Below are 26,054 nucleotides of genomic sequence, written 5' to 3'. Positions count from 1 at the left end.
CTTTCTCTTTTATGTTTCCTCGGTCTTCCTTTGTCGTCTCGAAGCATTGTGCAATAGTGTGTCTGAAGCAAGGCTTGGAGCTCGCGGATGCCACCATCTCTCGTGACGAACGCTGCATCACCGCCACTATTAAGGACGCTAATCACACCATATGCCAGATAGCTAATGTGTACATGCCCGTGCACAGAGCCCATCGCTATGCTTTCCTGGAGGAGCTGATGACCATGCCCTTCTGGTCTGATATGCTTGACTCCCAGTGGATCTTGCTTGGGGATTTCAATATCCATTTACATGATGCGGTCGAAGCTCGTCTCCCTAGAGTCCAACCTTTTGTTGAATGGCTGAACACTCATTTTTTCAACTGTTTTCCAAAAGGCACAATGACTCTCCCTAAAGCTGGCACCACCATTGACTATGTCTTTGCTCCTCCTCCTATGGCGACTCGTATCATCAACACTCAGACTCACCACATTCCACCTGAGTGGACCGATCACAGCCTCCTCACAATCGATCTGGTCACCTCTGGCGTCAAGTTGGGTCCTGGCAGCTGGCGTTTGAATCCGTACTTGCTTGAGAACCGTGAATTTCAAGCCCTTTTGGATAAAACCGTGGATATGTTTTTGGCGTCTGACTATTATACGACAGATGTGGCTGATATGGGTGTCTCTGGTCAGGAGAAGTGGGAATCTCTCAAGTCGATCATCAAGTACTGTGCCAAACAGTTCACCAAAGGCCAGAAGGCTCGCTTCAAAGCTCGAGTCTCCCACCTCCAACGTGAACGGGAACAGCTACTTGGGACCCCGGAGGAGTCGGCAAGGATCAAAAGACTGGAGCAACTGATTGAGCAACGGATTCAAGATGACACTCGTCAAGCTATGCTGCGTTCGGCTACTCGTTGGCTGGAAATGGGAGAGCAAAACAACAAATACTTTTTCAATGTGATCAAGGATCGTGAGGCGCAACAAACCATCCAGTCCCTGAAAAAGGCTGGCACTGGAGAGAAGCTGACAGACATGGGCGACATTCTCCAAGAAGCTCGTACTTTCTATCAGGATCTCTACACACCTGAAGACATTGATTTGGCTGCCGTCAACTCTCTCTTTGACAATATCCCTGCTGATGCGAAGCTACAAGAAGCTGAGGCAGACCGGCTGATTGAACCACCCTCTACAGACTCTGTCTTGCTGTTACTGGACCATGCACCCAAGAACAAGTCTCCTGGTTTGGATGGCCTTCCGTTTGAGGTGTATCGCTATTTGGCGGCGAAGTTCCCTGCTGTTCTGCTTCTCTTGCAGCAAGTGCTGACTGATGCGCTGCGTGGTGTCTTCCCTGACTCTTGGAAAGAAACGAGGATGGTACTGCTGTTCAAGAAGGGCGATCCAGAGCTCCTCAAGAACTGGCGACCTCTCTCGATGATCAATAGCGATGCTAAGCTGTTCACCAAGATGTTAGCCAACCGGTTCAAACGTGTCCTCTCCCGATTGATTACGCCGTACCAAACAGGCTTTATGCCTCACCGGCTCATCTCGGACAATGCGTGGTTGAACCAGACGCTGATGACCAACCTCCGTGATGCAGCTCCTCAGGATCCCAATGTCGCCGTACTCTTGGATCAAGAGAAAGCCTATGATCGGGTCAATCCGACATATCTGGCGATGGTTCTTCGTCAGTTTGGCTTCCCGGCATCGTTGGTATCCAGTGTGTCAAGTCTGTTCTTTGGTACTCGTATCTCCTTGTCAATCAATGGGTGGTTGGGCGCCCCCATCGATCAACAACGTGGTTTACGACAGGGTGATCCGTTGTCCCCTTTGCTGTTCAACCTGGCTTTCGAGCCGTTCCTTAGAACCATCTTGGCCTGCCCTTCTCTTCAAGGCGTCTCAATGTCTACCGCTGTCCGTGCTCCTCTCGCAGGGCGTATCTCTCGTGCCTCCTCTCTCGTGCCGGTCCAAGGCGACCATGATCTCCTACGCGCTCCGGCGACCCCTCCACGGGTGAAGCTGTTGAGCTATGCCGATGATCTGGAAGTCTTCCTGACTTCTACGGCGGAATGGCCTGTGCTGCTGTCTCTTTTGTCGCTCTATGGCAAAGCGTCCAACGCCAAGGTCAATTTGGAGAAAACCGTGCTGTTGTCGCTGTCAGGCGAGGCTCATGCTGATTGGAAGCGAGTGACGGAAACGTCTAACATTGAGTGGTACGACAGCTCGTCAGTTGGCTCTGTGAGGTATCTAGGTTACCCTCTGTATCATACAGAGGAGCAGTTGCAGCATTTCCTGAATTCCATTACCGTGAAGATTCAACGTCATTGCAATCTGCTCACCAAGCGGCAGCTATCCATTCGTGGAAAGGGTTTAGTGGCGAATTCCCTTCTGCTGTCTCGCTTGTGGCATCTCCTGCGTGTGGTTGTGGTTCCTGACAAGTGGCTGGAGGAGATACAGCGCGTGGTACGCCAGTACATCGTCTCGTTTTGGCCTACTGTGGCTTGGGATTCTCTCTGCCTTCCTAGGAAGCATGGAGGTATTGGTCTGGTTGACATCAAGAAGCAACATCTCGCCTTGCATCTCATATATGTCAAGCGTCTGCTTCGTCCCAGATCCCCAGCGGATTTCCTCACTCCCTGGCTGATGTATACATTCCATGTATACTCAGGTCATGCTACTGTGCTGCCTTTGCTGCTATACCCACGTACCTGCTGGCCGCGTGTGCGGAAATGCCCTCACTTGGAGCATCTGGCTCGTCTACTCACTCGTTTGCCTCCCTTGACTCTCACTCCTGAGTGGCCGTCTTGGTGGCTCCTAGATCTGCCCTGGTTACAAGTATGCTCCCTGTCTCCCACAGCGACTTTGCCTTTGACTAGGAACAGTGACAAACTGCCACCTCATGCCTTGATTGCCAGCCTCTTGAGCGTGCTCCCCAACTCCCACATCTTGGTTTGCGTGCGTCCCCGTGATACTGCTGCATTGCAACATCTGTTCAATGCCTTGTGCCCCATCGAGGGTCCTCCTGTTTGGGTTGTCCCTGCTCCTCTCAGGTCCGTCATGGCCTTCACCGCTCCAGAGCGAACCGCACTGCTGGAGAGTTCCACTACCCCCTCTCCACCCACGGCTAGCTTTTCGCATTGGTTCATCACCACTGGCCCTCGCTCAAAAGCTACAGTGGACAAGATCACTCTCGGGGCGTTACGCCGTTCCTGGCATCCGTCATTTGACATGTTGCGTCGCCCAGCCCATCCTCCTGGCTATCGCCCACCACATCTCCTGCTTCCTCCTCACCTCTGGCGTGATTTCTGGTCTCTCTGTCTCCCGCCCAAGGCATTTACACCGTGGTGGCGTTTGCTGCATGGACATCTCTCGGTGCAGGTTCGCCTGCACTCCATGAACCGTGTGAAGTATCCTTCCCCACTGTGTAAGATGTGTCATGAAGCAACTGAAGATGAATACCATATGGTCATTGGCTGCAGTATGAAGTCCCTCTTCTGGTATGAGTTTGTCTCTCACCTTGGTCTTGCTGATCTGTTCCCTACGGACGAGGCCATCTGGATTGGGTTGACCACCCTTCACGGCCAGGACAACAATCCTCTGGACATTTCCATTTTGGAACTTCTCGGCGCTGCCTTCTCATCTATCTGGCAACATCATTGGGGCTGCACAATTGATGGTAAATCTTGGATCACTCGGGCTGTTTTCTCCTCTTTTCTGGAAGATCATTCCAAGTTAATTTCTTCTTTCTTAGACATGTAAGACCCTTATGGCACCTTACTGTCTATAATATAAATAAAAAACACATTTAAATACAAAAAAAAAAATTTTGATTCAATATAGGAAAGGCTCTTTCGCGTAACCATCACTACCCCTAAGGTGAAAATTACGCCACTGCTTAAATCACATCAAACACATTCCTACTACTACCGTCCCACTACCACCACTCATGGCTACCACCACAGACCTTTCTTGGGTCCAGGTTCTCTCTCGAGGCCACTCCAAGAAGGTCATCAATGCTCAACCACAACGAGCCAAAGATGACAAATTCAAACTGGTCCCTGAAGTTCTCTACGAACATGACGATTTGAAAGCCGAGGTTCTTACTCGCAAGGCGGCCGCCATCCTCCAACAGGCCTTGACACCTGGATCTGTTTTGTTTGCGTTCCCAAACAAAACATTTGATCATCGTACTGCAGCCTATCGCCTTATCAAGGAGCAAATATCCCCCCTGATCCAATTTCGCCCTTTGAGTCTGTACCACCAGAAGGCAAATGGAGATCTCTTATTGGAAGCAAAGTTTAATCGCCTCGAGGATGCCAAGCTAGCCATCAGGCAGGGCATCACTTATCAGGACATTGTATTCAAGGCTACTGCCGCCAAGGACAACAGTGAAGGGAGACTCACTCATGTCCAGATGACTATCGTCCGTATGCCCAATATGGAGACGTTCGTGGAGGATTTGTAAAGTTCGCTCAAGTATTATGGTAAGGTGTACCAGATCAAAAAATACACCATCGATGGTCTCTTTGAGGGTCATATTAGCTTTTTGATCGACACTGCTGTCAACTACAGGAATGCAGAGGGCAAGGAATATGACATTCAACCATTAAGCAGAATGATGTATCTGTCAGCTTGGGACGTCTATGTGCCTGCCACCTACCGCGGTGCACCACCCGTGTGCCATTTCTGTCGCCAGAGTGGCCACATCCGTGATGCCTGCCCTGTCCTGGCCAAACGCCAATGCTTCAAGTGTCGTAAGCTGGGTCACACCGCCAGGTTCTGTCGCGAGGAGGAAACCACGTTTGAGGATGCCCTCGAGGAGTACGGGTCGAGTAAGAAGGCCAATGAGGAGAACAATACTGCCGAAACTCAACGCCGTCCCAATGATGGAGAACGCGAGAAGCGCCGTGGAGCCACCCACACCATCCATGATCATGTAGCGCAACAACTGCAACGCCAAACCACAGCCAGGCAGTCAACCGCTTCTCATGGCAGCCAGATCAGTAATGCCGAGTCGTCCGCAATGGAAATCGATCCCAAGACCCTGCAACGCACTCCTCATGGTAGCGATGCTTCCAAGCATGCTCCACTAGCTTCGTCTTTGTACATGCATGTGGATTCTCAGGCAAGTGTCGCCAGCGTTTCCTCTCTCAATGGTTTCCAGTCTGATGTGCTCCCTCTCCGCCGTCATTCTATGAGCTCGACGTCCATGTCGCAGACTCCAGTGCATCATGCCGCCGATAGGGCTTAATGATACAAAAATCATTGCGTATAGGTACCCTTAATGCCCGGAGCATCTTTAAGGGTTCCTCTAAATCAACACAGAGGAAATTTACTTCCTTCTTGCGCTCCAAAAACCTTCAGCTTGATATTCTATGTCTACAGGAGGTTTCGCATTATCGTCAACAAGAGCATCTCACTGATGATAATGTGTGTACTTTTTCCTATATGTTTCCTCGGTCTGCTTTTGTCATCTCCAAACACTGTGCCATCATCTGCCTAAAACCCGGCCTAGAGCTCACGGACACTGTCATCTCTCGCGACGAACGCTGCATCACTGCCTCTGTTATGGACGCTCACCAAGTCATTTGCCAAGTGGCTAATGTGTACATGCCAGCACAGGCAGCCAGTCGTCATGCTTTCCTGCCAGAGCTACTGTCCATGCCCTTTTGGTCTGATATGCTTGACTTCCAGTGTGCAGTAAAAAGGGGGTTAAAAAAGCAGGTAGAATACTGTTAAAATCCTTCTTTATTCGAAATTAGGATAATGTGCAATAAAATGTATATTCTACGTCTCTATTTACATTATTTGGTTTATATCTCTTATCTGGCAGCAGTTTAGTAGTTGCCAGTGATTCCATTACTTTATATATTTTTGTTGGGTCATTTAGTTGTTGATCTGATGGATCAAGAACGGCATTTCAATATATGGTTTTTGAATCATGCGTAAAGAATAGCTCTTTATTGTTGAGCCTGTATCCTTTTTAGGTATATTTATGTTACAACACATTACAATACCCTTGACATTTACTTTAGTATCTGTCATCTCTTATTTTAGAGCATTTAACCCTTGCTATCATCATGCTAATACTATTATTATGCATGCCTATCTGCTGATGGTAGCATGGTTTGATTGAGATGACATTTATTTTGGGTTTTGTTTATGATGGGAATCTAGTCTAGTTCACTTCACAGTGGATTTTGCTTGAGAATTTCATTATCCATTTGCATGATGCGGGTGAGGCTCGTGGCCGAAAGATCAAACCCTTTGTCGAATGGTTAAATACACATTTTCTTAACTGTTTCCCAAGAGGTACTATGACTCTCCCTTGTGCAAGTTCCACCATTGATTACATTTTTGCGCCTCCTCGTATGGCAACTCGTGTGCTCAATGCTCAGATTCATCACATCCCTCCGGCATGGACAGATCACTGTCTTCTAATTATTGATCTGGTCACCTCTGGCGTCAAGATGGGTCCTGGCAGCTGGCGTTCTAATCCATACTGGCTTGAGAACAGGGAATTCCAAACTCTTCTGGAAAAAACAGTTGTGTTGTGCCAGAAGGGCTACAACTGTCTATAAATATTAAGGTATCCTTGATGGGTAGATATGTCTGTGTTGTGCAACAGCATGGACAAGCTATGATAATTGAAGTGCATCTCAGCTATCTAAATACTGAGGTTCACCAGATGTGATAAACGTTGTACAAGATAAATTGCTACTTTGTCATTCAGAACTTATTATAAATACAGTGCGCGAAAAAAACGTTCGAGTGTTTTGCCAAATTGCACTTATAGCCAGCTTTCTCTGCAAATATCAAAGCTACTGGGGTTTGCCTAGTTTCATAAATAGCCTAAGTAGTTGGCTATCAGATGATATATTATGCACTTTATTCACGTAATTAGAAAAAGAATGGTAGCCTCATGAAAAGTGAACAGTCGAATTTATTAAATTTTATAAAAAAGCTCAATATTTAGTTGGACCACCTTTACTCTTGATAACCGCTTTGATTCGGCGTGGCATGCTGCCTATGTATTTAAGACAGTCTTCTTTTGTGAATTTATACCATTCCTGTTCAATTCTGTCTTCTAACTCAGAAAGGCCGGTGGCGCTAGTAGGGTACTTGTTCAAACGACGTTCTAGTTGATGCCAGACATGTTCAATGGGGTTTAGGTCAGGGCTTTGGGGGGGGGCCATTCAAGGACACTTTGAACAGAGAATCCGTAATGCGTGAACCATTTTTTAATGGGACCAGAAGTATGTGGTCTTGCGTTATCTTGCTGGAATCTAAACGTTTTCTTGCCCAGCCCATAGTACTCGATAGTGTCTAGCAAAGATGAGTCCAGAATTACAACATAAACTTCTGAGTTAACAGTTCCTTCGGTAATGGTGGAGCCATAGCTGGGTTCATCCGCTGTTATCATGCCCCAGAAAACAACGCCACCACCATCTGCCTGGACTTGAGCCTCAGTTTGATGAGGCATCAACTCAATGGGCCTGTCAGTCCAGTTGAAAGATTCGCCGTCAGATCCCCACATGTTGACCCTGTGGAATTTGAGGCTTTACAGACTAAAATTCACGGAAAAAAAAGAATAAAAAAACAGTGATGTCAACTTGATAAAGGTATATTTTATTATCAAACTGACAGGTGTAAAGTAAACTGAAGTCTCTCTACTGGCCAGGTAGATGATCCTTCTTATATACTATAACAATGGATAAAAGTTCTATTAATTAGATTGACAAATAAGTCAACTCAGATCAACTAATGTCTAATCATGCTAAAAGACAACTCCAGCAAGCTAATCATGATCTAGCTCTGTCTGGATGATGAATAATTAGACTCTCATCCGAAGTACCCTGATCTATCCTTTCCATAAGGATAATTAATATCGATCTAGTAGCATGTATCCGATAGGTACAGTCTTCTTAGTCTATATTAATAGTACATATCTGAGTGTATATCGCTAAGCATACATCTTTAGCATGTATCTGGATATATGGCATGTCTATAGCATATCATATGCATGTCTATAGCATGTCTCATATATAATACAAGTCTGTAGTACATAAAGTATCTGTAGCTAGTATCACGGATATAAGCATGTGTCTTATAGCGTGGATCATGAAGTGCACATCTGAAGCAACAAGCTCATATTGCATTAATCTTGGTGCCTATCCAGATATGGTAAACATCCGTAGTCAATGTCGGAATACAAGTATAAGTCTATAGTGCCATCCATGTCCGTGGTGCCATCTATAGCCTATATCTTATATAGTATGAATCTTATAGTACTAGCGTATCTGAAGTCCATATCTTCTCATGATCATAGTATAAATCGATATCGTACATCTAATCCAGTGTACATACAGTTTATATCTAAATCTGGTAACTGGATGAACTGTCGGAATGCAGATCATAGTGGATGTATTCCACATTTGCCCCCACCAGTTTCAACGCATGTTGACTAATTCAAAGAATTATGTAAACGATCAATGATCTGTATTTCGCATTCGCTGACAAAGATATAACGCAATGTGATAGTCTAAAGGTGCTACTGCAATTTGCATGTTGCCCTGATATATCCCATGACAAACATCACTTTACTGTTCTGCAACGTTGAGTCTCTTAGAGCCTCTCAAACGCTTGTCAGAATCATCACGCTTACGCTTTGATTTGGAGGAAGCAGTGTCACTATTTAGTGCCTGTCTTCTCTTCTCAAGCAGCTCATATTCCTTGATCTTTGCCCAGTACTTACGAATGGTTTGAGGGTTGTTGAACGATGCAGCAGTTTCCCAGGAGTTGGCAGCTTCTCCAAATGTCTTCCATTTTACCAAATACTCTCTATTGTGTTCAGGACCACGATGCGCTCTGATCTCGTCAACCTCATATACTTCTTGTTCGATGATAGACTCGTCGATTGCTACCAGCTTCAATTCAGATGGCACATAGTCGCGATGTAGTAGTTCATTCATATCGTCTTTCAACACATATGTAGATCTTTTCTTTTGAACAACTTGATAAGGTCCATCATAAGCGGCCTCAAGTTTGCTTTCTCTATGCGGAAGTCTTACCATAACCCAATCACCAACTTTGAAGTGTGTAATCTTGTGATGCTTATTGAATCGCGTTGCTTGCTCTTCAATAATGCGTTGTGTTCTTTGGTTAATAGCTGGAAAGACAACCTGGTTCATAATCTCTGCCTTCTTGCGTAGCTCACCGAGAGTCATAGGCTTCTTTGGTAAGTTGTCCTTGATCTTAGGATCATCGTAGTCTACGAATCTATTCAATGGTCTAGCAAACATCAATTGAAAAGGTGCACTCTCAGTGCGATACCTAATTTTTGTGTTTATAGCCAGTTGAGTTCCAGGTAGAACCGAGTCCCAGTCATAGATGTGTTCACTGACCATCTTACGAAGTGCATTAAGAATATTTTTAACACCTGATTCGGATGCACCATTGCCCCTAGCGTGGAAAGCCGTAGAGTATCTTTGATTGATGCCAAGTGCTTTACCGATCTCGCTCATCAAAGCACTCTTGAATTCACGTCCATTATCAGATTGTAGTATTTGTACTACGCCAAAGTCTCCAAAGATGGTAGTCAGAGCTCTAGCGACAGTATCGGTTTGTTTGTTGGGCAATGCACGAGTTATAATAAATCTGGTGCAAATGTCGTATACAACTAATATATATATATTGCCATTGTTGGTTGGAGTTAACGGACCAAGAAAGTCAATGCCTATGTGATCAAATGGACCATACGCTACAACGTTTCTCAGTTCATGGTAACCCTTTTGAACTACATTGTGTCTTGCACATTCCATACATGATTGACAAATTGCCTTTGCATCATCATATAGACCTGTCCAATGAATACCTTCTTCATGTAGTTTCTTGACAATACTAGCGGCACCAAAGTGTCCAAATTCATGAGTTTCACGAAGCAGTTGGTCTCTCTCATTGTCAGGTGGTGCAATGTAAGCAACGCTTTCATAATTGCCCTCCTTGATCTTCATAGCAAGTACATTCAAGTGCTTGTCTTTGTTATAGACTACTTTGTTCTTGGTTGGATAATGCTTTGTTTGCTTATTGTTGTCAATGAATCGTTTCTTGGAGCCTTTGCTTCTCATGATATTCTTTTGTAATTTAGCAATTTTCTTATCACTGTCTCCCGCCAGCTCTGTATGATCTTCTAAAGGTTCATACAAGCGACTAAGTTTGTCAGGTAAGATGTTGTCTAAGCCCTTGATATGAGTGAATTGCAGTTGGGGATACTCGTTTAAAATCTCCATGTAATTTTGAATGACTCTAGTAGGACATTTACATGTGTAGATATAAATCAGAGCTCGATGATCTGTCATAACCTCAATCTCAGGATGCCCGTACAATAAGGGTCGCAAACGAACTAAACCGAATAACACGGCATACAGTTCTCGTCTCAGGACAGGCCAGTTCTGTTGGGATTTGGTCAGAGATTTGCTCAACATCGCCACATAGACTGTGCGTCCTTGATCGTCGCGCTGCGTCAAAATGACTGCAACTGCATATAAGCTAGCATCACATTCAAGATAAAATTTCTTATTCATGTCTGGTGCAGTCAGTAAAGCTTCAGATAACAAGACCTTCTTGATAATCTCAAGTCGTTTGGTGTGCTCCTCAGTCCATTTGCTACCAGCATCTGGATCATTTCGTAGAGCATCAATAGGCGCCATCAGTTTTGACAGATTTGGGATGTGTGGTCTCAAATATGAAATAACACCAGCTAGTTGTTTAACCTGTTTGGCAGATTTGCATGGACCCCAATGATCAATGTCAGAGAGACGTCGCATGTCAACCTTGGAAACATGAGGACCAACTACAAAGCCTAGCAAGTAGATGCTAGATCGAAACCAGGAGCACTTTTCAACACCAATCTTTAAGTTGGCATGTGTCAAGCGTCTCAGCACCTCCTTAATCAATTCGCAATGACTGGATAAGGATGAAGATACGAGGCATAGGTCGTCCACATAGACCTCCACGTTGGGCATATCAGAAAACAAAATGTTCATGACAGAGCTAAAGACAGATGTGATTGGGCGCAACCCGAAACAGCAGCCTAACCATCTATACGATTTCCCTCTAAAATTGAACAAAAGCACATTTCTTGATATGTCAGAAATTCTAAATGAAAAATATGCGTTTTTCAGATCGACTTTCGAAAATATTGTCCCCTTCTGCTTGATCCGGGTGAAGATATCCTGTATATTTGGTATCTCAAATTGGTTTGTATTGTTGGGCATATGCTGGTTGATCCTCCGCACATCCATACAAACTCGAGTTTTGGTGGGTTTGCCATCATTGTCCTTCTTTGATACTGCAATGAGAGGGCTGTTGAATAAGCCGTTAGGTCTACACTGTTCTACAATTCCTGCATCCAGCCATTCATTCAATTGCTTTTCGATTTCGGGCATTGCATGATGTGCGATCGGATATTGCTTGACGTAGTAATCAACATTCTCCTTGATTGGTATAGTGATCTCAGATTCAGGCACGTTACAAAACGTTCCAGGCTTGATTCTCTGATTCTCATCAATAGCATCTTGGATGTTGCTCATATACTTATTCTCCTCAGCTTGGGATTCAAAGATTGATGCGGTTTCTGGATCAATAGAATGTTTAGTATCAAAATTGACATTTTCGAAATCGATGCTTTCAAGAAGCTCTGATTTCTCTTCCTCTGTAAGATTTCCAATATCAGCAAACTTGTGAGCAACGCCAGTTAGCCCAATTCTAAGTCGACTCAATGTGTCTACACCCAGTAGCACATCAAAATCGCCTAGGTCCTGAATAAAATTGGATAGCTCAAACGAGTGATCAAATGCAATGTCATTAAGATATCTTATCTTGATAGCTGGTGTTTTACCCAATCTCTTTACTGAATGACTCAGAAAGTTCAAATTGCCTTCAACAGAAATAGTATCTTGGGAAGTGAATAGTAGTTTATTGTGAAAAATGTTTTTATTTAAGAAGGTGGAATCTGATCCCGTATCTACTTTCGCGATCAAACGGACTGGTTTTCCTTCTTTGCTCTCTAAAATAATAGGAGTCAGTAACTGAAATGGATTGAAACTTTCAGGTACATTTTTCACATTAGACTTACAGTTGAGCGAGGCATCCTCTGCTTCAATCTCGTCCAAGCAAGCATCTATTTCCTCCATGGTGACATCTCCAACAGCATCACCAATGTCAGAATCAGTGCTACTTTCCATGGTAACATCGTTGGTCTCAGAACCAGAACCAGACTTGTTGTCCTTGCGAACAGTGGTTGTTTGTACAGTATGCACACCAATGTTCTTCCTTGATTCTCTCTCCTTCTTCCAGTCGTAGAACTCTTGACAACGATGACCGTAAGCACGGGGCTTACCACAAAAGTTGCAGGTTTTGGGATCAGAGGATGAGGAATTCATAGAATACGGAGCAGCAGTAGTAGCCCGGTTAGGCTTGTTGTCAGAGCCAAAGTGCTTCAATCTTGACTTACAGTCAATGGTGTTGTGGTTGGCATTGCTCCCGCCATGCTTCGCACAGAAATACCCAGTGGCAGATACCCTTGCCATCTTTGTTCTCGAACCAGAACCACCAGAACCACCCTTACGCTTACCTCTGATGTCGACCTCAACATCATCATCACCACGATTTTGCTCGTCAACAAGGAACAAAGGCAACACACATTCATAGATCTCGTTGATAGTCCATTTGTGGTTGGAACCATGCTTGACGGACATTTGGTTGACCATCATTTGCTGATTCTTGCGTAACAGCGTGAACTGATAGAACTTGGCTAACATGTTGCTGTTAGGAGGGAAACCACAATCCTTGACGTACTTCATGAACTTATTTGTATAGTCCTGTAGAGTATCATTGTTCTTCATGCGCATGCTGAAGAGTTTGGCCATGGATTCCTCAGAGTTGATGGGAGCACCAAAATGTTTGCGGAACAATGCCTTGGCTTGATCCCAATCATTACATGCCAGAAGATCATTCTTGGTCCATGATTCGAAGTCAAATGGCAGTGAAACAGGCACGTAGCGTTTCCAAACCAAATTTACTTCATTACCGGATGCTCTGATGACGTTCTCAAAAGCACTGAAGAAATGATCGACTGTGGTGAATCGAGGATGGTCAGGCCAATGCTTAGCTTGTCCTACCACCTGGAAACGAGGGATCTCATTGAGATTGACAGGTCTTGCTTTGGAATCAGCCCTCTTAGTAATGGCACTGACTTGCTTGCTGAGCCATTCGACAAACGCAGATGCTTCATCAGCCGCCAAGCGTTCATCCTCAGTGTAAGTATCACCAGCGTTACGATGGATCTGATCCAAGCGAGCCTGAGCAGTGTCAATCTTCTTGAGAAGATGATCAACTGCAGAAAGTTGAGCGTGCTCATCCACTTGCATAGATGAGTCATAAGGAGAAGAAACACGGATAGAGTCTTGAGCAATATCCTTTTGAGTGTTTTCGGTAGCGTTGTATTGGTTGTGAGACATGATAAAAATAGTTTTTAAAGTAGAATAATAAAATGTAGAGTATAAGATAAAGTGTAAAAGTGATAACCTTTGAGTTGAAAAAAATGTGGAATTTGAGGCTTTACAGACTAAAATTCACGGAAAAAAAAGAATAAAAAAACAGTGATGTCAACTTGATAAAGGTATATTTTATTATCAAACTGACAGGTGTAAAGTAAACTGAAGTCTCTCTACTGGCCAGGTAGATGATCCTTCTTATATACTATAACAATGGATAAAAGTTCTATTAATTAGATTGACAAATAAGTCAACTCAGATCAACTAATGTCTAATCATGCTAAAAGACAACTCCAGCAAGCTAATCATGATTTAGCTCTGTCTGGATGATGAATAATTAGACTCTCATCCGAAGTACCCTGATCTATCCTTTCCATAAGGATAATTAATATCGATCTAGTAGCATGTATCCGATAGGTACAGTCTTCTTAGTCTATATTAATAGTACATATCTGAGTGTATATCGCTAAGCATACATCTTTAGCATGTATCTGGATATATGGCATGTCTATAGCATATCATATGCATGTCTATAGCATGTCTCATATATAATACAAGTCTGTAGTACATAAAGTATCTGTAGCTAGTATCACGGATATAAGCATGTGTCTTATAGCGTGGATCATGAAGTGCACATCTGAAGCAACAAGCTCATATTGCATTAATCTTGGTGCCTATCCAGATATGGTAAACATCCGTAGTCAATGTCGGAATACAAGTATAAGTCTATAGTGCCATCCATGTCCGTGGTGCCATCTATAGCCTATATCTTATATAGTATGAATATCATAGTACTAGCGTATCTGAAGTCCATATCTTCTTATAGTATAAATCGATATCGTACATCTAATCCAGTGTACATACAGTTTATATCTAAATCTGGTAACTGGATGAACTGTCGGAATGCAGATCATAGTGGATGTATTCCACAGACCCTGGTTTCATCGGAAAATTCCCATTTATGCCAATCGTCCGCAGTCAAATGTCGATGTCTCTTGGCCCACACAAGACGTTTTTTCCGGTTCTCCGCAGACACGAAATTGGTCTTTACCTTTCTTTTAGCCTTGAACCCTTTGCGCTTGAGTATATACTGTATATTCCTCAGAGTCATCTGAACTCCCATATGAGCAAGGTAGCACTGCACACCCTTGGGGCCGTCTACATTACCATTGCGGAGATTCCTCTCAATGTATTTCATATTCTGCGTAGTGATTTTGCTGCGTCTTCCGGGTTTGGCATGTTTTGAATGACCAAGAAACTTCTTCCTATAGCGAGAAAGTACACTGACGGACAAATCTGGGAAGATTTTTTGAATGGCACGGAGGGAACAACCTTGGTTGAGAAGAGCCTTGACAGATCCTTGAACCTCCTGAGGAATGGGACGTGTCATGTTAAAAAAAGTGATGAAGTAAAGATGGTAAAATATAATGAGGGAAAAGACCAAAATCTCAGGCTTCTTTATACTTTTTTAAGCATTCCTCGGATAACTAACATTTTAAACATAACTGATATAAAAAATTACGGCTCTCAGATTATTTTCGTGGAATGTATACAAACAATAAGGTCATCAAGCGATATTTCCAATTTTACAAAATCGAAATTTTTTACTTCACGTCAGTTGCACTAGCTCAATATCTACTGTATCAATTATTTTAGTAGCTCATTTTGTGGCTAAAAACCCAAGCTTTTGTAGTCTTACTTTAGTTTTAAAACTGGAAAAAATTGACAGAGCTGTAAGTGTAAAACTACGAATTGGCAAAACAGTGGAACGTTTTTTTCGCGCACTGTAGAATAACTCTTGTCTTCATCAATAAATCTTTAGTTTTTGTGTCTGATCTTATTCAAATAAGTCTTTTCTTGATTTTATAATATTGAACATTTTTTATAAGCTACAAATAATAATCCTTTTATTCTTTGTGCTTAACAGAAATTACTCTAGTCACGCATTTCAAAAAGGAAGACCTGAACCTTCTCAGAAGTAGAATAAAAGCGTTAATCGCTTACATATTGATTTCCGTACAATGCAGAACATCGGGGTCATCAGACAGAACCGTGATTTACTGACTCCCTTGGCAACACAACCTACTACGCCTTACTTTTGGCCAAATTCTGTCCAAATTTAGCCATTTTGAAGCACGAATAACTCATGCTACAAAGCGTTGTGGACGCTTGGAATAGGTGCAAACGTTTCTCCTTGCCCACGCTTTACTTACTGATGCTTTATTTCAAAATGTTTTAGGTCGTTGCAAATTCATGAAAATCATGAGGATTTTCATGTGTACTAATAAGGAAAAATTCTTGAAAATCAAACGACCGCGTTTTTCACCCCAAGAATGACGACTTTTTCTATAATATATATCGAATCAAATTAATTGCAAAGATGCAACGCAACACTAGAAGCTGTTTATGTAGAACTTTTATATGCTAGATTTTGACATATTCACAGAAAACCTGTTTTCATATTTTTGAAAATTGCTCATTATTTTCGGTCTGAAAGCTGCATGTAATCAGCACCATTCGATGCGGCTTTTCTAGTTCTCTAAAGATGTATTATAACGTTGGATGTGACAACGACAGTTTTCATAGTTAAATTGGCAAAAACGTTCAAAGGGTATCAAATCAAGTCAAGTTTGAAGACGAAAATACCCACTGCACAATTGCAAATTAAACTGCAGCAGTAACGGCTACCACGACGGCAGAATACTGGGACCAAATCTACTGGCCGTGACGTCGAATAGGGCGCTCTCTCATTTTTCCATATCATCCTTTTTTTTACCCTTTTTGCAAAACGCGTTTAATATCAAACCACATTGGTTTTGGAACCCTTTTGATTGAAAATAACACTCTAGCTTCTGATAACACGGTCTTGTACTGTTAAAAGCACTTGATACTGCTTCTTTTAAGTGGAATATAGCAGGTACCGTTCGACAACGAGCACAGAAAGACGTAGAACAAGCACTAATCGAATTTGTTTATTATTAGGTTTCGATTTTTTTTTACCTGTTTCCCGTGGACGCTGCTACCATTACTTCTTTGCTATCTCTGCTGTTTGCTTCTATGGTTTATTATGTCTGGTAACTGCTTCTTTGGTCTTCATCTCCGGCAGTTGCTTTGTTAGTCTTTGTCTGGTCTCTGGTGTCACTCGTTCTTCGGGTTTTCTACGCTGCTGGTGTTGCTGTTGCTGCTGGTATTGCTGCTGCTGTCGTTGTTGATGTTGTTGATAATCTGATGTTTCCTGGTCTACTGTCTTCGCTGTATGCTAGTTCTCTAGTCTATCTCTGGTGATTGCCTATACTCTTCTGGTCCATCCGTGGCTGTGATAGGTTTAGTAAGCAATTTCTTTGGTCTTTAACTAGTCTCTGTTGGTGGCGTTCGTTTTTTGGTTTCTCTATGGTGCTGGTGTTGTTGCTGCTGTTGCTGCTGCTAATGTGGTCTTTCTTGGTCTACTGTCTTTGGTGCATGCTCGTTCTCTGGTTTACCTCTAGCTGTGGTAAGTGGTAAGTATCTTATTTCTTCTGGTCGCAATGATATAAACCTTCTTTGAACGTTTATATTGTTACTTCCTTTCTCGTGATAATGCATTCATGATGTTTGCCTTGTTGCGATTTCTTCTTCTTTTTCTTTTGTTGGTGGTGTTTCCTCTGTGGTTTCACATGAAAGAGCATTAGTCATTATGTTGTATTGCAAACTGATAATACCACTGTTGCTTTTGCAGTTGTGTATATTTGTGCCATGTTGCTTTACATCCGACTATTACTACCATGCACGTTGCTCATGTATGCATTTTTATTGCAACAATAACAACGAGCTTCTTTGAACATCTTTGATGTTGTGTTTGTTACGCTTTTCTTTGACTCGCTTCGTGTGAGCGCCTCTCTTTTTTTTTTTTGCCTACATACTACTATACTCTTATAGTATTATGTTCATTTGTTCCTTTGATTATGTTTCTTTGAAGCATACCTTTTTTACGTTGTGTGGATGTGCCTATCCCTGAAGCTCAACAAGACTTTATCCGAGGCTAGGAGGTAGATAGGCCGTCTCCACTTGGTTATCGCTACTTACTTTAGTGATGATTGAGAGTCTCAACGCCAGAATCTAAAAGCTAGGTGGTGTAAGTAAGGCATGCTCTAGCACCTGGGGGAAATTTGATGATAGTAACGGCTATATTGCTATATATAGCGGAGCTTAAAATTTTGCCTCACATCAAAACAGGGGGAAACCCTCGCAAATTTTTTTTTAGGTCAGCGGAGTTTTCAAGCAATCTGATTGGTTGAGGGATCGAAGCAGTGAAGGTCTACAACTAGTTGGTTTCCTATTGATCTGTCTAACGTTATTTTGTCTTTTATAATAATAAAACCTTAATCAAATGGAAATAGAAGTATATAATCACACCTTTAATGTTCTTCAGAATGGACACTGTTCATGTCTCAATGAAAGCAATCTAGTTGTTGCATACAAGCATGCATCTTAGGGTACATTCACTTTCTCCTCAAGCTACTTTTTACAGTGTAGCAACATAGGTATATACCGTACTTGATGCTATTATATAGCTTGTACACAATTAGACCTGATTTTTAAATGTTTTGAGAGTTTTCAAACGAAAGCATGTGATGAAATTGTACCAGCTTACCTGTACCAATACTCATTGCGTAATCCTAAGAGTTATGTCCTAAGAGTTATGTATTGTTCAAGACCTTCTTGATGTATCATTTCTAAACCGGATCTCCAAATGCGTAGGAACAATCAGTTCAAGCACAGATCACATCAGATCATAAATTTTGACATGAAACAGGATTCAGTTACGATCCGTATCATGGCATGTTCAGGGTAATAGATTGGATCTATTATCCTATCACCCAAATCAACCCATCTAATACCTTATCCTCACATCAAATCCCTCAATTCGAATAGTATATAAACCCTCTTATTTCCAATGTAATAAACTATATTCTTTACCTGATTAATTGCTTACTCTTTTATATAAATAATTTATTTCTGATAAATCACTTCTTACTCAAATTTGTAGCATTAGTTCTCATGGATCAACACCACCCAATAGGTTAGCCCCAGTTGAATCGCCAACGTTCTGCCTGCCTTGTTGCTCCCACCTTTACCATCGCTAGCATCCGTAGCACTAAAAGAGAGTGTTGGTGGATGATGATGAGTTGAATGAGCGTCCTCTGAAGAGACAGGATACTATTACTGCCATTCGAGGAGAATTATTTAGCTCCTCTCATCTTGCCCCTTTATTGCATCTCCCTCCTTTGCGAAGAAGGACAGCTATGCCCTGGATGTCACAATTCCCAACTGACGATAATTCATATAAGAAAACTGTAGCATTGGGGAGGATGGGCCTGCTGGTAACGAAAGGGGTCCTCGTTGACAGATACATTTTGACAGTGGTGTCACTGAGTACCTGTTTAAGGACGATGATAAACCTTACAGAGTAGTAGATGCCAAACACTTTGCATATCTTCGTGTTGCAAAATGATGTCTATCTCAAACACAGTCTGCCAAGTCTTCAACATAGCCAACAGTTCTCAAATTATCAAGTGTAAGCATCTATTGCTAACAATAGCAACACGAACACATCTTATGCTGGGCGAAGCATTTGATTATCCTCTCATCCCACATTTTATGAGTGCATATTTGGGTTCGTCAACGTGAACAAGATGCAGCAAAGGCTGCTTCTATTGTCAGCTCAGAATATTACAATATTGTCACCAGACATAAGGAATTAAAAACGAATACTCTATCTGCTAACTAGTACCTCCTTTGGCTGCCCAAGGCTCTATCTCCTGCCATTAACAAGCGGATCCAATGGCATCGCAACATTGAAGTTTTGTTAGCTGACTGCCAATGCCGCTCGTCAATTACAAGCAAGTTCTTTTGCGTTTGGCAGGTGGTAATCTACTTGTATCAACACGTAATGCGAATGTGGCTCCCTCTGAAACTTGAAAGTTGTTAATTTCAGACCTAATGTTTAGCTGTACTCACCCCGTTGCTCTCTTGCAAAAGTGTTCAGAATGTACAACAATACTCAGAATGAACACTCCAGTAACAATGTATATCAGTATCTTGCCTTGGGGTGTATGGAGAACAACTGGTGGTAATTGTGCAATCACAAACGCTGGGGTCGGCCGTCAAGATTAGAGTCATTGAAAAAACTTGCCTACCGTGCTCAAAATCGAATATAGGGAGACAAAAGTACTGCTCTAAATCCCGCCTTGTGAATGTATGCATCAATATTCAACTAATTTAGCAAGCACTTGTGAAATATACGATGTGAATCCAGCAATACTGAAAAGAATCACTCATACCTCATTCAGCTCTGCATTCCTTGTAGTAAATTCCATTATTCACAAAAAGAACATTGACATAAACGGTGCTAGAAATAGAAGAGATGCCTGTCTTAATCGTACACTGTCTGATGGATACCGCCACTGTGAACCGAGTTTGTGCCATAGAACGTAATCACTAGCCAAGATGATGCCGATAACCCTTTTCACCTCGCGCGCATATAGACAAGATTAATGATGTCTGTGCTTCTACTAGTAGGTAGTGGAGAGTTGCATCGAGCACCTGAGGTCGAGATGTCGCACCTAATGGTTAATTTGCAACAATCAAAGGCTTAATAAAGTAAGCAATGGTAGTATTATAGTTAATATATGCATCTCCTGACACGTTAGCCAAAGGTAGACAACCACATTGAATTATATGAGCTCCTCGTTCAGTGTAATTTACATGAATTACAATGATTTTTAAGAATACAATTGAATGTGATGGGCATGTGTCACATCATTACCAACGGATAGGATTTTTGAGAGTCTACACCATTTTTTCATCCATCGCTGTTGTTTGCACTATGATCCTGTAATGAATCTGAAATGCAGACAAGTAAAAATTTATGTCTATGATGGTCATTGCCTTGTCTTTCTGATAATACTAGTATTATGTCTTTAGCACGTCTGGGTGGCTCACGATTCTAGTTTAAGTTCATTTCCTGAATGAATTGGCATCTCTCTCTGACCATAGCTACGCATTTCTGGACGATCAGTATCTCAGCAAATGCATTTATCAAGATGGTTCTTGCTGTACCTGAGTCAAATGCAAGGTTCATAACTTTTACTAGTTCTACTTCAAATTTGTTTGGTGGCATTTGCCCTCCAGACCATTTTATAAGAAACCTGCCACGGAACAGGTACGTCTGTCGACGTTCAAGTCTTTACGTGTATACAGAAGTCCAGCTGTTTCTCAATACAGAACCATACAGCAACTTCATTAGAGCCATATCAAAATAATGAAGCTGCTTAAACATCACGGAAGTGAAGAAGTGATCTTCTGAATCCCCAAGGGTCCTTTGTACCAAACACCCAGAGTCCACTGAGGTTGTCTCTGATTTACAGCTTTTTTTTATTAAAGCGTTTATTACACGGCCATCGCAGTTGTGTGAATTTAGGTATGGTTTAGAGACACGAACTCGAGAAGTGTAAATACAAGGAAACACATGTAATCTTTGATTTCGATAAGTCCCTCCCCCCCCCCCCAAACTGTCGCTCAGAGGTCAACGACAGGGTCCGTAGACTGTTTCCTTGGCTCAAAATGCAGGTCCATTCACTCTTGACCAGCTACAGTGAGGCTCCTTGATCTTTGTATGTTTGCGTGCTGGCCATCTCGGATTCCTATTTCAGACTCTAAGCGTGATTTGACAAAGAGTATTGTTAAGAACTTGTATTTCAATGGGCATTTGTAACCTAAAGTAAAAACGCGAATATCAGCAATGGAAGTAAATTTGGTGCTGACAATGAATAGATACTTAGCTACTACATTTGGCTCGGCAAACTCGTAATTGCAATAATGACATGTCACACAAACTACTCTGATTGCATCAGTGAAGCTGAAATGTGTTCAGATGTCGAGCAAAACGTATTTGCAGCAACAGCCTTCACTATAGCTATATATGCTGGAACAGGCTGTCTCAAAGTATGGGGAACCCTCAACCAAGCCATTGCAGCTTGTCGAGTTGATCACTTCTGTTGAGGATATAGATCATCTCTGAGAGGCAAATGTATTAGGCGTCGTATATTACATAAGAGGATCTGAGAATGAGCTGAGATGCATAGTAGAAGTGAGAGGTCTTTATTCAAGCAGCACAAAGGAACATGAGTGGTGCAATCAAATGGCTAATCTATATCCTGGTTCCTCGAGAGTGGTAGTCTATGGCCTTTCGTCCCTGGAAGTGGGTTTCAATTCCGACAAATGTTCTTCCGTCAAAGCTATTAGGAAGAACATTCTATCCTGGATCATCTTTGTTGTTTATCCTTGATTGATGGTTCATGAGTTCTGATGCAGCACATCCTCGTTAACCGGTTCAAGGCTTATACAATTATCCCGCATTCAAGATCAAGGTCCTATTGCTGCGGCACTGTCAAATGACTATAAATACCTTTGATGTCTACACTAGTTTTGATCCTTATTCAATCTTGGAATAACATAATAAATATATTCAGTTCTAATTGTATTTACTCTGTCTATATTTCGTTATTCTAAACAACTTCTTGATCGGATGCCCACATCAAGGAAGCTGAAACGTATTCAGACGGCAATGTAAAACGTATTTACAAGGCCTCTTTCTAGACCATTTAGAACCAAATACCAAGGTACAAACAGGCCATACATAATAGATGATGCAATAGAGAAAGAGAGGAGAAATAGTCATATCGCAACTGGTAGGCTCACCAAGCTTTCTTCAGCTTTAATGTTTTTATGAAGAGGTCTTCAGCAAGAGAGGAATGTAAAATAAATACGTAACAATAAATGTTGGCCATTCTTTCGTCCCTGAACTCCCATTTACAATCCACCAACATCACAGCCTTCAACTACTCACATTTTGCATTTTCTTTAACACTCAACTTTATGAAATGCCATTACACTACTTTGAAACTACATCACCTGGTGGTTGGCGAATAAAGGACATCTTTGAAGCTATCCAGAAAAAGTATCCAGATAAAGAACGATCCTACCACGGGCTTGCGACGAAAAAAGAGCTAGAGAACCTGAAAACTCATCCAAAGCAGTCTTTTCGAGAACGCGCACAGAGTTTGTTGGAAGATTTTAAGATACCCCCATCAGATCAAGAAAGCATCACATCATCTATCCAGTTAGCGAATACAATTGTGAACAACGCCCAAACTATAAATCAAGCTACACACCAAACCATCCAGCAAAACGTATCAGAAAACTCAGTTCATCCAAGAAAGCGTTTGCGCAGCGAGCTTGAAAATGTACCCGTATCCAGTAATGATTGCGAAGATGATGATCTTGATGACCTCTTTCCTTCTGCTACTGATCAAGACGACAAGGACGACGACTCCATGTAGGTGTTTGTAAAGTGCTCTTTATGCAGAGCGTTGTACTCATATTATGTGTGCAGTGACAGATTATTTAATCCAAATAATGAGTAAGTCTGATAAAATAGCATGGATGAGGGTGCTGATGTAGGATTCTAGTGCTGAGGCAAACGTTGATTTCGATAGTTTACCCACGATGGTGAATCCAAAATTGAACCAAGCAGTTCGCAGCAAGCTTCAAACTAATGCCAAGTATGCTGTCGGTGATACTGAATACCAAAGTCTGTTCGCGCAATATAAGAAGAAATGCCTTAGCGATCTTTCACAACTGGACGCCATTTATCTCGAGCCAAATTTCCACAAGCTTATGTAAGTGTTTTTGTTTGTGTAAGCATTCTTACTTATCCCTTTTGGTAGAGCTCTTGAAAACATTCTGTTCTTGAGGCCTGGCTCCTACTCCACTGACATGTTGCGCCTTTTTGGAGAAGCAAACCTGAACAAACTCTACAAACATTTGTTGAAAACTCATTTCTCTTTCGACACAACTAAACACACAGACCTGCTTAATCTCATCGATGATATATTTGAAAAGGCGTTTTTCGATTACCATGAAGTAGGGGCAAATCTTGAACAATTATCACAAAGCACAAAAGATGTATAGCACAAGAGAATAATTCGATGCGTCCGAGAACTTTTGGAGTTTTTACCTCGATATAAAGAGGTTGAAGCTTTCAACGAATGTGACCTAAAGACTAGATTTCTAGACCCAGTGGTTGAAATACTTCCTCTACGACATCAATGACACATTCCGCCTTCGCTACCCAGAGTCGAATCCCAACGAGAGGAAGCTCGTAAAGAAGGAAGTATTGCGACCAGATTGTCTCGTAACCAATATCCCTCAGTCTCAGTATCGTGAAAATATCGCCTATGGTGAGGTGAAATCGTCTTACTACACATACCGCACTCGGGCTCTCATTCTGGATATGTACCGATTGGTGTATTTCAGCAAGTCAATGGCAGATACTCACAAAATCAATGCGCCCATCATGCTACAAGACGTGGGATTGAAAGTCAATGTGTATACGCTTGTGCTCATATCCCAAAAGTTCCATGTTACTTTATTCTTATTCGATTTCATCTTGCCTCAATGCAAATCAGAAATCAAAGATCTTTTACCCAGCATCAAAAAACTAGTCGCAATGAATGAAGCTTTAGTCAAATGTAGCAACGGAGACAACAAGGCCGATAGCGAAATGATATGCCCTACCAACGATACCCCTTTATTCGAAAGACGAGTTGAAACCAAAATTGCCAATGAAGATTCCGACAGCATTCATCTCTGTTGGTTTAGTTCATTACCACAAAGACTTTTTCGAACAATTCGATGGCCAGGTTAGATCAAACATTATCAGGCAAGTTAAATGCATTTTGTGGGCATTACACATAATAACTTTTTACTATTGTAGTTCCTGAAACTTCTGATCCATTAACCTGCTTATTCATTATATGTATAACTCCAGTGATCCTTTAAATTGCTTAAAATATACACATGGTATACCTCAGTTATCGCACATCACATACGAAAACTAAAGAGACTGTCAAAAGAGAAGATGCTCCCAAATGTGCTAATACGGTGGTAAATAGAGTGAAAAAATTTCTTGATGCCATGCTTTCAAGTAGCGTCAAATCTGATTGACAGAATTATGAAAAGTTCCCACCTGATAGTGCATGCTTGAAAGGTTGCATTTGAAAAGAGAATTACTGGAGCCTGGAATTCGTTTAGAATCTGATACTATTCAAGTAGCTCAGTTTGAAAGATAACCCTACAAATGCTGAAGAGTATTACTTGGTGATCTCTATTGAAAGATTTTGGTTCGCATTGATGGCGTCTATTCCACTTTTAGCTGCCTTCAAGGAGATGAACATTACTTCCAATTTCTGATACACCCCTAATACGCATTGTCTTTAATATATACGAGTGTTTATGCTTCGGATAGTTCTCTACCTTTACTTAGCTTGGGTGAGAGCCAATCTGCGTAGCGGCAGTTCGCGCTACCAACTGTCCTTGTTCGTCTCATCAAAATACTGCTATTTTCATTTTGACTTTCCACTTACACATGAAAACCCTTCATCTTATATGTGGATTTAACTCTTATCCAATGCTTTACATCCGAATACACGTAAATACTTCATATACCGGCAAACAGCATACTTGTATTGCCTCTTATAACCCAAAACTATGCAAAACACAGCAAACTCTGAGTGCATTTGAGCCGTGATTTCTCGCTTTAGAAGCTGTTTTAAATTGCCAGAGTAGCACCGAAGAGTTGCTCTCACCTAGCGGTTACGAACACCTTTGAGCAATTTTTTTAGGATCTCAAAAACATCGCCAAAAAGCATGAGGGGTACCTCATGGTTTTCATTGAAAATCAAACGTTTGCGTTTTTGATTTTGATAACGAAGACTTTTACTATGATATACGAGCCTTTCAGCGCTTCGGGTGGCTTCCTGACCTACGCTTCGCTTCGGTGGAAACCAACCTACGTTCAAACGGCTCGCGCTGCCGCGGGCCTTTGGTTAATATCTCAAAATTAATATAGCTAAAATGTTAGAAGAGGAACCCTGACTGTTGATTGATATATAATCACTAATCATATGAGTGTTTATGCTTCGAATGGTTCTCTACCTTCGCTTCGCTTCGGTGAGAATCAACCTGCACAGCGACAGCTCGAGCTACTGGTTGCCCTTGCGTATCTTATCATAATACTATTACGTTCAAGCTGACCCTTTACTTACACATGAAAACCCTTCATATTGTGTGTGGATCTAATTCTTATGTGATGCTCTACATCCATATACACGTAGTTTCATCATATACGGGCAAGCAGCATACTGGTATTTCCCGTTTTTAGTCCTTAGTGTGCCTAATACACCAAAAATTGAGTGCATTTGAGCTGCGTTTTCTGGCGTTCAAGGCCGTTTTAGACTGTCAGAATAGCACCAAACAGTTGCTCTCATCTGACAGTTACTTTCTGACACCTTTGCTCAACTTTTTGGGGACCTAAAAAAACATGGCCAAAAATTGGCCAAAAAGCATGAGGTACCCCTCATGGCTTTCATCGAAAATCAAGCGATCGCATTTTTGACCTTGAAAATGAAGACTTTTACTA

The 26,054-nt window shown here is 42.0% G+C and overlaps 7 protein-coding genes across 7 annotated transcripts; 4 read left to right on the top strand and 3 right to left on the bottom strand.

The window, feature by feature from the left end:
* Positions 1–11: 11 nt before the first annotated feature.
* On the top strand, positions 12–3,737 carry ATC70_002052 (uncharacterized protein; the record flags this gene model as incomplete). Its single annotated transcript, XM_064821436.1, has 1 exon — positions 12–3,737. One exon carries the CDS (start codon positions 12–14, stop codon positions 3,735–3,737), a length of 3,726 nt encoding a protein of 1,241 aa, XP_064681122.1.
* A 187-nt stretch (positions 3,738–3,924) lies between these two features.
* ATC70_002051 (uncharacterized protein) lies at positions 3,925–5,229 on the top strand (the record flags this gene model as incomplete). Its single annotated transcript, XM_064821435.1, has 2 exons — positions 3,925–4,439; positions 4,521–5,229. The coding sequence occupies 2 exons, from the start codon at positions 3,925–3,927 to the stop codon at positions 5,227–5,229; spliced, it is 1,224 nt and encodes a 407-aa protein (XP_064681121.1).
* Positions 5,230–5,426: 197 nt separating this feature from the next.
* On the top strand, positions 5,427–5,717 carry ATC70_002050 (uncharacterized protein; the record flags this gene model as incomplete). The annotated part of the gene is made up of 1 exon (XM_064821434.1): positions 5,427–5,717. One exon carries the CDS (start codon positions 5,427–5,429, stop codon positions 5,715–5,717), a length of 291 nt encoding a protein of 96 aa, XP_064681120.1.
* Positions 5,718–7,146: 1,429 nt separating this feature from the next.
* ATC70_002049 (uncharacterized protein) lies at positions 7,147–7,515 on the bottom strand (the record flags this gene model as incomplete). The annotated part of the gene is made up of 1 exon (XM_064821433.1): positions 7,147–7,515. The coding sequence occupies one exon, from the start codon at positions 7,513–7,515 to the stop codon at positions 7,147–7,149; it is 369 nt and encodes a 122-aa protein (XP_064681119.1).
* Positions 7,516–8,578: 1,063 nt separating this feature from the next.
* Positions 8,579–13,498, bottom strand: ATP17 (ATP synthase f chain, mitochondrial precursor; the record flags this gene model as incomplete). The annotated part of the gene is made up of 1 exon (XM_064821432.1): positions 8,579–13,498. The coding sequence occupies one exon, from the start codon at positions 13,496–13,498 to the stop codon at positions 8,579–8,581; it is 4,920 nt and encodes a 1,639-aa protein (XP_064681118.1).
* A 946-nt stretch (positions 13,499–14,444) lies between these two features.
* ATC70_002047 (uncharacterized protein) lies at positions 14,445–14,924 on the bottom strand (the record flags this gene model as incomplete). Its single annotated transcript, XM_064821431.1, has 1 exon — positions 14,445–14,924. The coding sequence occupies one exon, from the start codon at positions 14,922–14,924 to the stop codon at positions 14,445–14,447; it is 480 nt and encodes a 159-aa protein (XP_064681117.1).
* Positions 14,925–22,455: 7,531 nt separating this feature from the next.
* ATC70_002046 (uncharacterized protein) lies at positions 22,456–24,281 on the top strand (the record flags this gene model as incomplete). The annotated part of the gene is made up of 5 exons (XM_064821430.1): positions 22,456–22,910; positions 22,968–22,994; positions 23,044–23,253; positions 23,302–23,497; positions 23,649–24,281. 5 exons carry the CDS (start codon positions 22,456–22,458, stop codon positions 24,279–24,281), a joined length of 1,521 nt encoding a protein of 506 aa, XP_064681116.1.
* Between the last annotated feature and the right edge of the window lie 1,773 nt (positions 24,282–26,054).

The sequence above is a fragment of the Mucor velutinosus genome (genome assembly GCF_035048745.1).
Source record: "Mucor velutinosus strain NIH1002 chromosome Unknown tig00000093, whole genome shotgun sequence".
In the NCBI taxonomy this organism is placed as follows: Eukaryota; Fungi; Mucoromycota; class Mucoromycetes; order Mucorales; family Mucoraceae; genus Mucor; species Mucor velutinosus.
This window is presented reverse-complemented; position numbering and strand designations above follow the sequence as displayed.